This window comes from Chlamydotis macqueenii, chromosome 2, assembly GCF_036417535.1.
Source record: "Chlamydotis macqueenii isolate bChlMac1 chromosome 2, bChlMac1.mat, whole genome shotgun sequence".
In the NCBI taxonomy this organism is placed as follows: Eukaryota; Metazoa; Chordata; class Aves; order Otidiformes; family Otididae; genus Chlamydotis; species Chlamydotis macqueenii.
In genome coordinates, this window is record NC_141557.1 from 5710118 (window position 1) to 5725816 (window position 15699).

The 15699-nt window shown below is 40.9% G+C and overlaps 1 protein-coding gene across 2 annotated transcripts in view; it reads left to right on the forward strand.

The window, feature by feature from the left end:
* Positions 1–15699, forward strand: part of LOC104486892 (sodium channel protein type 5 subunit alpha-like) — a 176026-nt gene that overhangs the window by 143430 nt on the left and 16897 nt on the right. For both annotated transcript variants that reach the window (XM_086741777.1, XM_086741776.1), the window contains exon 21: positions 12222–12344. In XM_086741777.1, coding sequence (XP_086597903.1) covers positions 12222–12344 — 123 coding nt within the window. The remainder of the gene's footprint in view (positions 1–12221; positions 12345–15699) is intronic.

Genomic DNA, 15699 nt, shown 5'->3' on the forward strand with positions numbered 1-15699 from the left:
CCCCTTATCCCCAGCAAATCCACACCAGAGCCTTCTTACTGACCTAAAGGTTTTTGTCTTCTTAACCCACATTTAAATGTTGGTTTTGTAGAAAAAAAAAAAAAGTTGCTTCACGCTTCAGTTGGTTTAGTTATTAATTGACTCTAGGAAATTGTTTGTCTTTTAGTGTTCTCAATGAATAAAACTCTTCCCCATTCCCCATTCTTTTCTTCAAAGTCATTTCCCAATGTGGATTATGAGAACCCGGTACTGTATTTTTAGCGAGTTTAACAGATGATCTTCTCCTAGCCTGTTGCTTACACACCCTGCCACTCTGAATTGGCAGAGTAACATGCTATCATTTTTTCAGCTCACTTTTTACTTCAATTTACATTTTCTTTTTGGTCCTTTGAGAACCAAATCACTGCAACTGAGCTGCAGAAGGGAGTGAATGGGCGAATTAGCTGCTCCAAAAGAAGCAGATGAACCACTTGTCTGATTTTCTCAAATTTATTTGTTTAAAATTATTCACTTAAAAATTCCTGATCTGCAAATTATTCATTAACAGTTTGGTATCGGTATTCAAAATTCAAGCTGCGATGGTTGATTTTTCATTGGACATGTGAAACCATCTATCATCTGTGTTTTCTCATTGTACAAATGCAACTCAGAATCCTTTTTCTGTTGTGAATAATTCATAAAACCAGCTCAAAATCTGCAACTATTCACTATTTCTAAATGGGAAGTGAACCCAGAGGGGCTATAGGCATATTGCTGCTGAATTTTTTTTTAATTTTCTTTTTTTTTCTTACCCTGCCTTGTGAAAGACCTTTGACACCGATTTGGGCCTGTGGAACAGCAAAGACTTCATCTTGCAATTGTGGATTACTAAAAAAAATTCTGTCTTGCAAAGCCTGAACATCACACAGTAATCCACAAACTAGGAACTATTTTTGCTGGATGGAGAATCCCTATAGGATGATCTCTGATAATGGGCTTCTCTGCATCTCAAAGAAGTGTGCTAGTGTAGCAAAATCATAAGAGAGAGCTTTTAAATACATTGCAATACAATGAAGTCCTATCAAGGCATTTATTTGGGAGTAATCAAACCACAAAATACAGCCTCATTTCAACTTAGGGCACCTAGGAAAAATGCCTTAGATGTCTGCTGAAATTTGGATGTACTGAACAAAAGCATTAATGCAAATTTGTACTTGTTCCCTCCCTGCAAATAGCAAGTCTACTGCTAAAAGTAACCTCATTCTGCACTGCAACTATAGCTTCTCTACGCGTTGGAGTGGTGGGCACTGAGTCCACAACTCTTTTCAAATGAGGGAAAAGCAGAGACTGTAGTGTATCTGAAATGTAGATGGACATCAATATCACCATCAGGAATGGTGTTTAGGCACAATCCTCTTTGCTAGGATGCAGAGGCAAATATTTTCACAAAGAATAGATATTTTCCAAGCATTCATGCAATCAAAACCTCTTCATCCAAAGCAGATTAAACAAGGAGTCTGAACTTGGCCAGAGACAGAGACACATGGCATTCAGAATGTTTATGAAACATTTATGAAAACTGCTTTCAACCAGGCATGTCCAGTGACAGGCGGACGCAGCTGAGTTTTAAGACAAGAGGCAGATAAACTCCACCAGTTGTGCATCCTGGTGTCATGCTTGATGTTCCTTTCAGTTGTTTCCTCTGACCTATAAATATTATCTTGAGCTTATCTAATTTGAGCTTCAGCCAATTAATTCTGAGCTATGTCCCGGCCTCTGCTGACAGCAGACGGATTATTCCATCGCAGTGGTCAGTTTGGGAAAGACATCAATCTGGAGCTTAGGATCCTTCAAAGATTGGAGGTGTTGCAGTCAACAGCTTCTTCACTCGCTGATCATCCGTTGAACGGGAAAGGGATGTAAAGTCCCTAATTCATCAGTAAGAATGCTCAGAAAAAAATGTCACAGACAAGTTTCTTTGCCTGTGGCAAACACAGAAAAATCCTCTTAAACAGGCACTAATGTCATCTCTCTACAGAAGTCCATTATCACAAATCCATCATCTCCATTTCGGCTTTTGTGTTCAATTAAAATGACCAAAAGTTAGTCCCAATCCAGGCTTAAAAAAACGTGATTGTCATTTACTGATCTCAGAGGTGAGGGGAGGTGAGGGTTTCTCTACCAATTCTTTCTAAGATTATCCTGTCTTTCAAGATTTGTTACTTGGGAAAGCTATTTTTTTAAGCAATTTTTTTTTAAAGATACTGGCAGCTTCTTTCCCCTTCCTCCATCTCCAGCAATGGGCCTTAATGCTACGTCCTGCAGCAGGGAGGGGAAGATCATCTCTGGTTCTCAATTTTTGCCCTGATTCCCCACCAATTTCTCTCCAGCTGAGTCACCACGGAGAAAGATTGTTCCTTCCATCCCTTTTCCCAGAGCGCCTGCTCTGCCGCCACGGAGGCAGGGGCTCACAACAGCTTTCAGCAGTATATCTGTCTGCAAAAGAGTTCAAGCAAGGCTCAGTGATGGATTTGGAGACCAGACATCTCAAATGAGTTATTCAACATGTCTACTAGGCAGGAGTTTGTAGGTGCTTTTATGGAAGTAAGATAATACAGAGGTTTCCCCTCCACCCCATACCCTTTGTGAATGATCACAATAGAACATGTTTCTGGTGTTTGCCTGGAGCTGCTGAGCTTGTACCTAGAGATCTGTATTCCCCGCTGAGCAGCTTTCCAAATTTCCTGTTTGCTGCCAAATTTCCTGTTTGCTTGTTTGAGAACTGCTCATGGATGTTCAGTCGTTAAATGCACCATCACTCTCACTGAATGCTTAAAAAATACAGATATTACATTTTCCAAGGTAGTTTCCTGGAAAGCACTTGCTCTAAGATTTCTGCTTTGGATGCTTCACTGCCAAATGAGTTAAAAAGCAGCTAATAATCTTTGAGTTTGAGGTGAACGATATAAAACAGTCTTTCTATCCCTAGTTAAAAATTGAACTGAATTAAATTATGCCCTTGTGTTGGACTGTCTTTGAGTGACAATTAAAAACTTGCTATGTAAAGTAAATATTGATGGCTTATGATTACTTTAATTGTTTTTTCCATCTGTATTCCCTGTTGATTAGCAAGGTGATTTCTGTTTGCTTTACCAGTAATTACACAATCTGCTATAATGAGTTGTTCCCAAACAGCACTGAAACCCAATTTGTATTCTTGGGAAATTTTCCTAAAAAGCATGTGAATTTTGTCTAGTTTCTGTTCGGAAAAGCACACAGGAACAGAATGACAAAACTACAGCTGAGGCAAAGTAAAAATAATATAGCTGATCACTTGGGCAAGCATCTTAAAGAGTGAACTTATAGTGCTGTCTCTGAGTTATCAAAAATCCACAGGTTACAAGAGTAGTATTACTTCAGAGTTCATTTTTTACTATTTTTCTTCCTCAAAGCAAATGCTCATGTGGGATTTTTGAAGATGTCTCAGTGCACATTCTTCTGGGCTTCTGCTGATGGCAGATAACTAATAGGAAATAGAATCCCTCTCCAGAAGCCAGGGAGCCTGGTTTTGAAGGAAAAAAAAAAATGCTGCTTTACTATGTATTGGCTAATTCAGGATAAGTGAAAAAAAAATATTCCAAGTGAAGATAAGTGGTTTTAATGTGTGTTAGCAGGTCAGCGGACGCAGTAAATCTCCCTTCTGCCTCCCCCTGCTTTATCTCAACATAACACATGCAAAAACATCCAAATGTCTTGTCTTATCTCAGTTTGCACCTCATGTTAGTTACCACATAGATGCTAAAAGGAGAGCAACGGGGCTTTGCCAAGTGGAAGCACGAGCTCGGTTTCAGACAGGGCACAGCAGGACAAAGCATGCTGCACCTGGAGGAAAAGAGATAAATAAATAAAGGTGAGGAGAAAAGTTCCAGCAGTAAACGTAGCTCACTTCCTACCTACACCTTGCAAAATGGTGGCAATGTGATGAATTACTGCAGTTACTCAAGAATTTCAATCTCTGAGGGAGAATTTCAACTTCTGAAAGTGATACAAAAAATCCATCTTAACTCCGATTGTGCTGAACTGGGTTTACCAAGCATTTTTATTTCTTTAAATTATTTAAAGATGGAGCACATTCCAGTGTCCTTTTTTAGGAGAATATGCTTAAAAATAAAATAATTAATAAAACCCTTGAGCTCCTTCATGCAGCTTGCTTGGCCCTTTCCATTGCTGTGAGCATCGCAGCCAAATTCCTTACAATGTGATGTTCTCCCTTGCACGGGGGATCAGAGGTGGGACAGGGATGTGGACTGTATTTGACAGTCCAGACGGAGTCCCACACGCTCTGCAATGACAGAGCAGGATTGTCCTACAGTTGCTTTCCCTGCTGACCAGCACCTTTGCAACCCCAACTGTTGCAGACTGCGAAACGCCTTCCCACCACCCTTGTGTCTCCAACCAGGATGGCCAGGGGCTGCTCAGGAGACTGGTGGCAGCAGGAGGGGGAAGGAAGAAGTGAAGGGAGAGATGCAGACTACAGAGGGGTCAGGGATTCTTTATTAGGGAGGTGAGAGATCAAAGGAATTGGGATGAAACTTGAAAGCTGTGCTCCGGTGGGGTAGAAACTTTGTGCTGGCCTCCTACCCTGGTATGACTGGCTTTGGAGTGCTTAGTACTAAGGCAAATGAAGATGAGGACTCGTGCTTGTAGTGTGTACTCCTACTTGTACCACCTTTCAGACAGAAATCAGGGAATCTATAATTCCTCAGAGTGCCTCTCCATTCTAGCATATTCCATACTGTATCAGGATTAACTCAGGTTCAAGAATACAACTCATCAGAGATGATTTTCAAGCTAACACTGTCATATTTTCCACATCAACTTGGTGTTTTTTGTATTGATTTGGAACATCTGATTAAAAAAACACTTTAGGGAATTGAACAAATCCAGAACAATACCTTGTAGAAACAGCCCAAAAAAAATTTTCTGTTTTTTTTTTTCTTTTTTTTTTTTTTCCATCATGTCATATGTAAGTAAGGTTGATCCTAATTCTGCCCAGAAATAAGCATGTCTTCAGCTCACCACCTCAACTGTCACCGGCTGGGATGGAAACAGAGCAGACTCGATGGGGCTGAGCCCCCAGGGAAATGTCCTCTTAGTAGTTACCATGTGCACCGCTGGCATTATAACGCTATCTTCAAATAATAAATAATAATCAAGCATATTCCCATCTACTCCTGACACAGCATTCAGCATCAGCAAGGTACCCCAGGATGAATTGTGTGGTGTTTTTGGAGATCTTTTTAAGGGGAGAATATCTTTCCTCTTCAGCTGCCCTAAATCAAGACTGGCTCAGCACAGTGTCTGGATCAGAAGCAGAAAGCAGTTGATTATGAAGAAATTATTTTGCTATAAATCCCAATAGAAATACCAGACTTTTCAAGGGAGCTGCACCTGCACAGCCACTGCTACTGCGACAAGGTGAAAGACTTTGGGTCTTGGCCAAGGTTTGGCTGATCAAGGAGTGTTACATGGCCCCCAAAAGCCACAGCGATTTCTCTGCCATACTTAGCTAGAGCTGATCAAAGGTCTGGCAAAGGTGTGTGTTTGCAGTGAAAAGGTGAATTGAGACAGGCTGAAAATCCATTTGGAAAGGGTGGGGTGGGAAAACTGCAAATCAACAAGTCAGTTGAGCCCTTTGCCATTTCGCTGGATGAAGCTTGAAGCAGCAGGTCGTTCAACTTGCCCTCAGAAATTAGCTGAGGTTTAATTCTTGATTCGCAGCCATCTGCCTTGGGAATTGACTGGAGTTGTTAGAAAAGCCGGAGCAGGTGTAAAGGAGGTGACAGATTAAGAGAACAGCAAGACATAAAGAGGTTCTTCTGGAAACCACCAGGAAGCAATTAGGATGCAGGAATGATTTATTTAAAAGCATTTAAGCCAACAGAAGTGGCACATGCTGTTTGCAACAAGGCTGCCCTCTGAAAAGGAAACATTGCCTTGAAAAGTGTGGGCATGAGGACCAGGAAACAAGCTGAGAAGATGGAATATTAACAGAGTTTCACAGCCTTAGTTTGAGTATTAGATGGGAGGTGAAGAAAAAATTAAAGAAGAGGAAATGTCCTTGAGAAAAAAAAACATGAGTGGATGGTGTAAAAGCTTTTTTAAAGCTGATTTATAAGAAGTAGCATCAGGCTTTCCAGGAGATAATTTTTGTTTATAATTAATCTAGGCACTTGTGTAGCCCATTGTATTATAATACAGGAGAGCACTCCACAAGCAGTAATGAACTCCGCTGCCGGTGAGGGAAGCTGTTCATTAACTCGTTTGCAGACACGCTTTCATCTCTGTGCCGTGGACTAAACTCCAGAGCAGCCCTAAGAAGTTTGTAGTCTTTACTTGAACATGAGGTTTGTGATTCAAGGAAATAGATGGCAGAGGTGGGAATTTGGTTTAGGTCGCCGTAGTCTCTCTCTAGTATTTCGGAGTGGCAGTAAGAAGTTCCATGTATTTCAATTTATGTGCTAATTCCCCTTTCCCTGTAGTTTTTCCAGTTTGCATTTGGGGTACAGACCTAATTTTGTTCCTTTGCAAATCAAAGGGAGCAACTTGGTACCACAGGCTCTTAAAGACACTGGGCTGCTGCTCTTTGGGTCATCCTATCCTGGGCAGCGACAGACAGGAGAAACCAAGCTGGGTTGAAAAGAGGCACCCAAAGTAATCCAAGCTCTTTTTCTTCTACCTTTTTTTCTTAAAAAGCACAATTAGAGAGGGAGAAACAGGTGTTCCTGGGGCACACAAAAAGCTATTTGAAAGCACTGGGGGCCTGCATTAGCCACAAGTGCTTATTTAAATAAGTGGCCAGAGCTTTCAACTCAGCTGCTGTGTTCCCTTTCGATGCCCTTTACTTCCCAGCTCCCTCCCTTCTAATTTGAACAAGCAGGTTAATTTGATGAAATCCCTAGCTGCATAAAACATATGCCGTGGCCCAAACTGGGAAGGAGGTCTCCTCTTGGAGACAGCAGCTTGCAGGGTGTCGCTGGCAGCTGCATGCTGCAGCAGGCAGACATTTAGTAGAGGTTTTCATTGTTCCCCTGAGTTTTAGGATTTATATGACCAGCCGAGGAGGATTTTTACTGTTGCTGAGGCAGAACTCTGTGTTCCCTGTGCTCTGCTATTAATTCATCTCAGTGGTGATCTGGGGTTGATTTAAAAAAATGCAGTCTGTGCTGAGTACCGTCTGCCTTTGAATGTGGTGCTGCTTAGGTCTTCTTCCAGCTTGGTCCAGTGGATGCTGGCTGGTTGTCTGAAATGTGCTTTTAGGCTGGTGGGAAGGAACGAGAAAAAGGACGTATGCAGATAGGAAGGAACCCCACTACTGTTATAAATGCAACAGCTTCTTGGGAAAAAGAGTCTGTGATCATTTGATTAAAGACAGTTTCCCCTGTGTGTGCTGAAAGGAAGCTGCATTATTGTACTTCCTACTTTGTAACTTTTTTTCAGCAGCCTTAAAATTCTCTTCGGACAGTTTTACTGGGGTTTACATTGGTTTACAGCACTGACTTCTTGAGTCACTGTCAGATAATGAAGACGTATATACCTATTGTATAACCTTATCTCTCTGTTCATAGTGAATGATTTTAATTGTCAAAAAATGCTGCATGTCTGTTAACTGGTGAATTACTGTGAGCACCAGTGTGGGCACACTGGGAACTTAACACTTGGTGGGAGCCACCTGGGTACAAATAAATGGGTCATATTTCTTATCTTTAGAACAATAATGTCCCACTAAAACAGTAAAACAAACAAGTGGCAGTTACAGAAAAAGTGTCCTGATTCCTGGACAAGATATTTTTTTTTTTGTCAGATATAATCTAGTAGTGGATTGTCAAACTAATTAAGAAATTCAGACATTAATCTCATTAGAGCGTATTACCAATAGCTGTGAACAGTTATCAGTGAGGCTAGTCTCTTTTCAGAGATCACTGCCTGTGTTCTAGCAGCCTAAATTCATTGATTCTTCTTGATTTTGCCCTGCAAACACAGAACAACAGACAATGGAGCACTCTATACCCAAGCTGCTAATGCCACTAAGCCACATAGATGACAGGAGGTTGGCTTTCAAAACACCAGCCACAGGCCTGGTAATCCCCATGGCTGGTATTTCTAGTGTTCAATGAAGTCACAAGATTTAAAAGCTCTCATTTTTACCTTGAGCGTAACATTAAAAATGGCAAAAATGAAAGCTGCGGTCTTCATTTGTCTCTCCCTTTACCCAGGTCTAGGAGGCTGCAAACCACTGTAAAATCTATATGGATAAACTTGCATGTAGGAATATGTAGGAATATAAAAATACAGAAATATAGGTATATAGGCATATAGATAGTTTTATCTATGTATCTATGTACGTCTATATCTATATAGATACCTATAAATATATACTATCTCCAGAGAAAGGAAGTAAGGGGCAATAAACTTCCTTAAATGCCCAAATAAGAGAGACCACCTGCCTGTCTACAGTGGCAAGAAGAAGCCAAGGTGCAGGTAGCATAAATGTGGCTTTGCCTGGAGCCTGGGCTTTGCTGGGAAACCCTTCCATCGAGCCAAGCAGTAAATGCTGACTCTTTCAGAATTTCCGCTCTTGAGGTGGAATAAATTTTGGGAAGTTGCTGATAGCACCAAGGCTGGGCTCTTGTTTGGCTGTGCTGAGATGATCTGAGGAAAGCAAAAGGGAAGAGCTGCCATGTGATGGAAATCCTAGCCTATGCAATTGGTGAGGTGTTTGCTGTTAATGACTGTGGAGACAGGATTGCATATACTGAATATGAGGACCAGTCCCCTGCCTTAGGGACCCGCATTGCTGGCCAGGTTGTACACTGCGGTTCGTGCTAGATACCAAATTCCAGTGACAGCATCGCCCTGGGGACTTCAGAGATGAATAAACAGCAAGTCAAGGGGATAAGGAACAGTCTAGAACTAACACAGAGAATATTATTACTTGATTAAGAGGAGGAAGGTTCTTAGTATGATCTAGCAGGTTCTGGAAAGACCCTCAAGGAAGATGCTAGAAGCAGAGCATCTGCAAATAAGATCGATCACAAGGCTTCTTGGGTCAGAAGAAGTGCACGGGAGGATGAGAAACTCTGTAGCTATCTGTTAGCACACATGTCGTGCGAAAGGTGAAGGTGAGGTGAAAGCTCAAGCCCAACGGCGGGTTGTGCATTTTACAGGAAATGGTTCTAGGCAGTAGTGACTCCTTGGGATTCACCTGCTCTCCGCAGTGTTACAGTGCTGCCTAGACTTCAGGGTTTGTTGTTTTTTTTTTTTCCTGAAAAACCTACAAAACTATTTGCAAACTGAAAAGATTAGAAATGTGTGCCATATTGTGAATCTGGAGGTAATGTTGACCCTGGAGGTGTTTTCTGGGTACCCGCAAGTTTCTGATACTAAGGAGAGCACGAAGCAGAACTTTAGAGTGGCTCTGGGCTGCACAGCCTTGTAACAAGAAAAAAAAAAGTAACAGAAACAGCTGACTTCACCTTTTGCTGTGATTATGTGGGGCAGTCAGCACCAATTTTGAAAACTGCTTGATTTTATTCCTAAAAATAGCCTTCCGGGTCACTTTTAATCAAGTCCAAATGGCCAAGTCTCTGCGTTAGTAGTTCTCCTAAATAAAATTTGACAGGGATACCTTCAAAACCAACAGCCGAGCATTTAAACAAGTTGTCTCAAACTCAGTTCTGACTCCAGCCTTGTAAATCATTGCCAAATATCACACAGCTTCACGGTCTAATCCTCTGAAGAGATATCTAATGCTGTGTAAATCTGTGTCAGGAGGACAACAGCACCTGTGATGTGTTTCAGGGTGACATTTACAGCACTCTAAAGGAAATGGTAACCCACTCAGATCGAAGGTCTGCTCTTGCAGGATTTGAACAGAATGTCTCCTGCCTTGAAAGAAAGGGGAGTTATAGGACATAAATCTGGGATGAGGGAGGAAGCATGCCGATGCACTAACCAGGGCAGTTTGAAGACCTTGAGAAGATCTGACTTTCAGACATTATGGGTGAAGCTAGCAAAGAAGAGTGTTGGGCACTCTGTATTTGATTCACTTTCTTTTAAATCTCTACATTCATTTTACAGATAAATGACCTTCCCTTGAAACACATGAGTGTACAGATCTCGGTTTCTGTCGTTAAGCATCCTTCATTGAACTATTTTTCTTACACCTCCAGCCTTTCTGCATAGGGAACTCCAAGGCTTTGTGGGGTTAAGGCCATTGTCTGCATTAAACTTCCTACCAAAGACAAATATGTGTCACAGTGTTACTCCTATCATGATATCTCAATAATAACAATTATGTTACAGTTTTAAATTACTTAATTGAATGGCTTTAGTATATAAGTATGCTGCACATTTGCTTACTGCTGTTGGACAAATCCTTCAGCCCTTTCTCCTTATTTAGGGAACATTAAGTCAATGGGGAGAGTGAATGAAAGGAGGAGGCTTTGATGTTTGTATGTTGATGCATCTTCAGAGTACAGGATGTAATCAAGGCTGGTAAGAAATAGGGAAGATAGAAAGTGGGTGCTGCCCCAGTTTGGAAGCATTGTTGAGTTTAAGATGGTTCTGAAGTCAAACCCAGATTTTAGTCTTTAACGGTGAGCACTGACTGAGCAGGATTTAGGTGAAAGAAGCATTACTGGTGAATATATGTCAAACCTATAGCATTACCTACTCTAAAATTACTTCTTAGGCGTGCTCATGTCACAACTTCAGAACTGCTTTCTTAGAGATGGAAACAAAGGCTTCACTGGTGATTTTTACCTCCCCGGTGTCTTAGGGTCCTAAGACATCAGATCTTGAATCCAGTCTGCTTCTCTGGTGTTTTTGCAGCACACTCACCACTAAACTGTTTATTAAGACCTTCCTTCTACATCAGCTGCTGGGTCTGTACATGGAGGTGAGTTTGTGTCATACGTTGCCAAAGAGTGACATGTTAAAGTGTGACAGTCAACCTCTGTGCCACTTCATCGTCTGCAGAGCTGGGCTGTCTTATCCCGGCAGATATCCAGCCCGCTGCATCCAGCCCAGGCTTGGTGTCTTTGAGACCTCCTGCCCTTAGGCTTACTGTCACCTCATGCCACCATAGAGCCATCAATATGTAAACAATTTAAGAAATTGAGCAAGTTCTACAAAGATGCTTAGCTGCGCAGACAGTGCTTGTACATAAATGAATGCATATTCAGGGGAAAGGTTGCTGTTTGTTTCTCACTCCCTGCTTGGTAAGAATTCAGGCTGTGAACACTGATCTAAGCATGGAAACCTCAGTTGTTCTCTGTGTTTGTTAATCTGACCCATAATCTCCAGTGCCATCCAGTGCCATTCAGTTCATTCAGACTCCAGTCCTATGCCTGATAGCACCCATGTTTCTGACCAGCTGGGCACTACAGAAGCTCTGAGAACATGAAGAGCATTGGAACCCCACCATGTTTCCTCCAGATTTCGAAACAGACAGTTTATTTCAAAGAAGTACTCTTTGAGAGGTATGAATCTCAACGTTAAGCACCTGTCAAGTTTCTTTCTCCCTTAGAGGTTGTGCAGAAACCAGAAAAAGTGAAAAAGTGTAGAGTCAAAGGGTCATCATTATTTTACAGTCCGTGGTATAAAGTCATGTCTATCAGCAATCCAGATGACTTGTTTCTTATCAGTAAGTTTAAGACTGGTAATTGAATGGTAATGCTAAAATCTTTTATCTCTGCTGGAAATGGTTCGATCTTAGAGGTGCTTTCATCCAGAAAGCCCTAAATTATAATACTTACGTGACTCATGATATTTTCAATAGTGGAAGATACACAGACCTTGAGGAGTGCACAGGAAACCTACAGCACGGGTGTCACAGAGTGGTCCTCTTAGTGCAAGCTGACATTAGGAGGATTTCTGTGTGATTAGTTAAAAGAAAACCGACATCTTTGAAAGTCTATATTTCAATAAAATTCACAGTAAAGTGGAAACAAATGTTTTGCAAGTTGGTAAGAGTTCTGTATATGTGTGGATGTGAAAGCCTCCTTTTTTCTGTGTTGGTCTAATTTAATGGTTTCTATTTAAGGTGTTGTTTTTTTCCCTCCACTGTTCCAGCTGTTTCCAGCTAACCAGCTGTTTCTTTTCAGGAAGGAAAGTCAGAAGAGAAGGAAAAAGGCAGGACTGTACTAACAGATTGGATTTTTCTTTGTGTCTCCATTCAGGTCTCTTTAATAAGCCTCATAGCCAATACACTTGGATACTCCGAGATGGGTCCCATTAAATCCCTCAGGACCCTCCGAGCCCTGCGACCGTTGAGAGCATTGTCGCGATTCGAAGGGATGAGGGTAAGAAAAGATAAAGCATTGATCAAAGCTCAACTGTGTGACATCAAGCATGTAACAGGGAACAGTTGCCCATGGCTTTGTTCTTCATTTTGCTTGCCAAAGGAAATGAATAATAATGCTGTATCAAAACAACAAAATCAGAAATCCCTCCTTTGTCTTGATTGCAATTGTATCATTATAGGTTTATTCTCTGGTGAATTTAATGATTAACTAATCCGGCTGCCTAACTTGTCATATTGTGCTTTAAAGAACAGCTTTTTGGCCACGGAAGCATCTGGCTAACAATTACCTCTCAATTATAAGGCGTATCAGGGGAATAACCAAGCTACAAGTTTGCTCCCTGCTTTTGACATGTGTTAAAATAAGACTGACTGAGAAAGTTCTTAAGGACTTTTTCACTAATAATTAAAGCAAAAATTAGAAATGCTAAAGATAGGGAAAGCAAATGAATGATTATATAAAATCTTTCCTTTGAGCAGATTGCAGTTTTAATATGGAATGTCAAGATTAACATTAAAGCCATGTAGCTTGTGTTTGTTGCTCCATCTCGTGCATCCATCTCATGCATCCATCTCTTTCCCTTTTGCATTCCTTTGCCAACGGGGCTATATCCACACAGCATGCCTGTTTATTTGTTAAGCCTACCTGCTACATTAATCAATTATTGTCTAGATAAGCACTTTATGAAACTCCTTGCACCATCCATGACATGCAGATAATGAGAACTGTGTTCTGTATGAGCTGAGGTTACAGCTAATCTTGCAGATGGCAGAGTAAGATAAGCAAATCTGTGACAAAATTACACATAAAACAACTTACATTGTCTGATGATCCCAAATCTCGCCAAAGAAAATGCTACAGCTTTCATACGGAGGTATATTCAGGGTAAAGCTTTCCCATAGACAAAATTTTGGTCTTAATCATCAGTGACTAAAATGTGTAGTTCATGCACTGAACTCCTAGCAATTAACTGTTCTCATTGCAATACCCTTGCAGTAAGACAGACTGAAGGCTCAAGAGCCTCATGACCGAGATAAGCCAGGAAATCTGGTGATAGAGAAATTTCTGAAAACCCAGTACCCATACTTTGCCTATTTTGTGGATGACCAGAATCGGGAATCTATGGCTTTGTCCCGCAGATCTTATGATTATCTAAATCACATTATTTTTTTGTGGATGAAGATTGGACAAATCTAGTTGCAGACCACTCTTTTGTACTAAGACAAAAAAATTCAAGAGGCTCTGTTCACCTGGGCACCCAAACCTGAATTACTTTGTTCACCGCACTCTTTTCAGCAAACACAGACAATATTTTAAAGGTTATTCACAAAATAAAAGAAAAGCAAAGTGTACATGCTCAGCTGGCACAATGTGATGTTGCACTACTGATGTTAATTCAAACTCTCACTCCTGTGTCATCTGATGACCTGACTCCATGTCTTTATTAAACATATGCAAATTGAGCAAACGTTGATATCAGCTAAGGCTGCACTAGTTTAACTGCCAGAGTCATTTGTGCATGGATTCTCTCAAATAAATTTAAATCTGGCTTACGAAGGCTTAGCTTCTACTTGCAGGTTCAAGTGAAACCCCTTTAACCTATTCTAAGCTGACTTAAGAATGTTCACTCATGACTTTGCATTAGGTTAACGAAATTGGATTCAAACCTGAAAAGCAGTGGGAAGACTAGGCCAAAGCGTTGGAACAGGCTCATACTTGTAGGCTACTCTGGTCCCTAATTCACCATCCCTTTTCGTCCCTGTACCATTGCTACAGCTGAAATATATTCAGTCTTTCTGAGCTATTGGAGGTAGTGAATTAGCTTGTAAACTATGATAAAGTGTAATTGAGAATACGTGCTACTGGAAAATCAAATTGTTTTATCTTTAGTTTGTCTAACCACACTTAACATGACTAGGGACAGTTAGACCTTTCATTATTAGGAATTCATATGCTCCAGAATGCACAGGAAAATTGCTAGCACAGTGATAGATTAAATAATGATAATGTTGAGAAGCAAACACTGACAGTAAGAAAATAATAATAGTTTGCTCTATTATAATGTCTTTTTCTTGAATAACTGAAAGATTTCTGCATGACTAGAACAGGAACAAGAAAGTTCTCATTTATACTGCAGTAAGAGGCTTATGTCATTGATCCTGTACCTAAATTTTGGAAACAATTGGTCCTGAGGCAAAGGCAGACAGTAGCACTTGAATGGCCAAGAGGACCTGTTACTATCAGAGTTCAGTCTTTTCCCTGTCTTCAATCAGGCTGAGATCAATCTGAATTTGACACAAGTCTTAGCAGCTTCTATCCCATGAGAAGTCTGGAAAAGAAGGCTGGACTGTTGTCATTTTGCCACTCTGTCCCCAAAAAAAGATCCCAGTAAGACCAGTATCCCACCTGACAGTTACTGCAGAGCCTGGGGGTGCCATACACGTACCACCACCCACCACTTTCCAGGTCATGTTAGAGCTCACCATAAATTAACTCAGGCCTGCCTGTCCCAAGTCATGAAGTCTTCCATGTCTCCTCATTTGTTGTCCATCAGGGAATTATTTCAGAGGTGCCACTTCCCTGCAAGTTTCTTTCCAGCAAGGGAGGTTATTGCAGTATTTTAAAAGGATGAGTGGGATGATGATAGACCATTTAATGTGAAAATGATACTAGGCAAAGTCATGGTGAGGCTGCTATAAGATACGTGCAGGAAAGAAATAGCATAATTAATGCTAGTTAGTGTGATTTCATGGGAATAGTTCTTGTAAAACTGATATGGTCCTTTGATTTGATTACAAATTATGCTGATGACGGTAACTGCACTGATAGAATATCCTTAGATTTCAGAGAGGAATCTGATATGACGGGACATTGATGAAAACACGAGCTTTGTACCAAGCCAAGTAAACATATTTTAAATTAATTTAAAATCGGTGATGGATTTTGAAAAGTAATTGTAAACTATGATGACACTGTAAATTCAGTGACGAGTGTCTCAGGATGAGGGATCCTTCGGAATAAGAACTATCCTTAATCTGGACTTTAACACCATCTGGAAAAAAATGTAAAATCTTTGCTGACAACACACAAAGCAAGCAGAGGAGTAACTGATATTATGGATAAGGGAATTATACTGACTGATCTGGATCACAGTGAAAAACAGATCAATGGTACAACATGCATTTTAATAAAACCACATACATCCTACACCTCGGGAGGAGGAAAGTAGGTCACTCTGGGAGACGTTTCTTGGAAAACAATGGTTGAGAAGGACTTAGGGATTGGGACGACTGTACGACAGGACACAAGGCAGATGAGGTGACTAACAGAATCCCTCAATATGCTGAGAAATAAC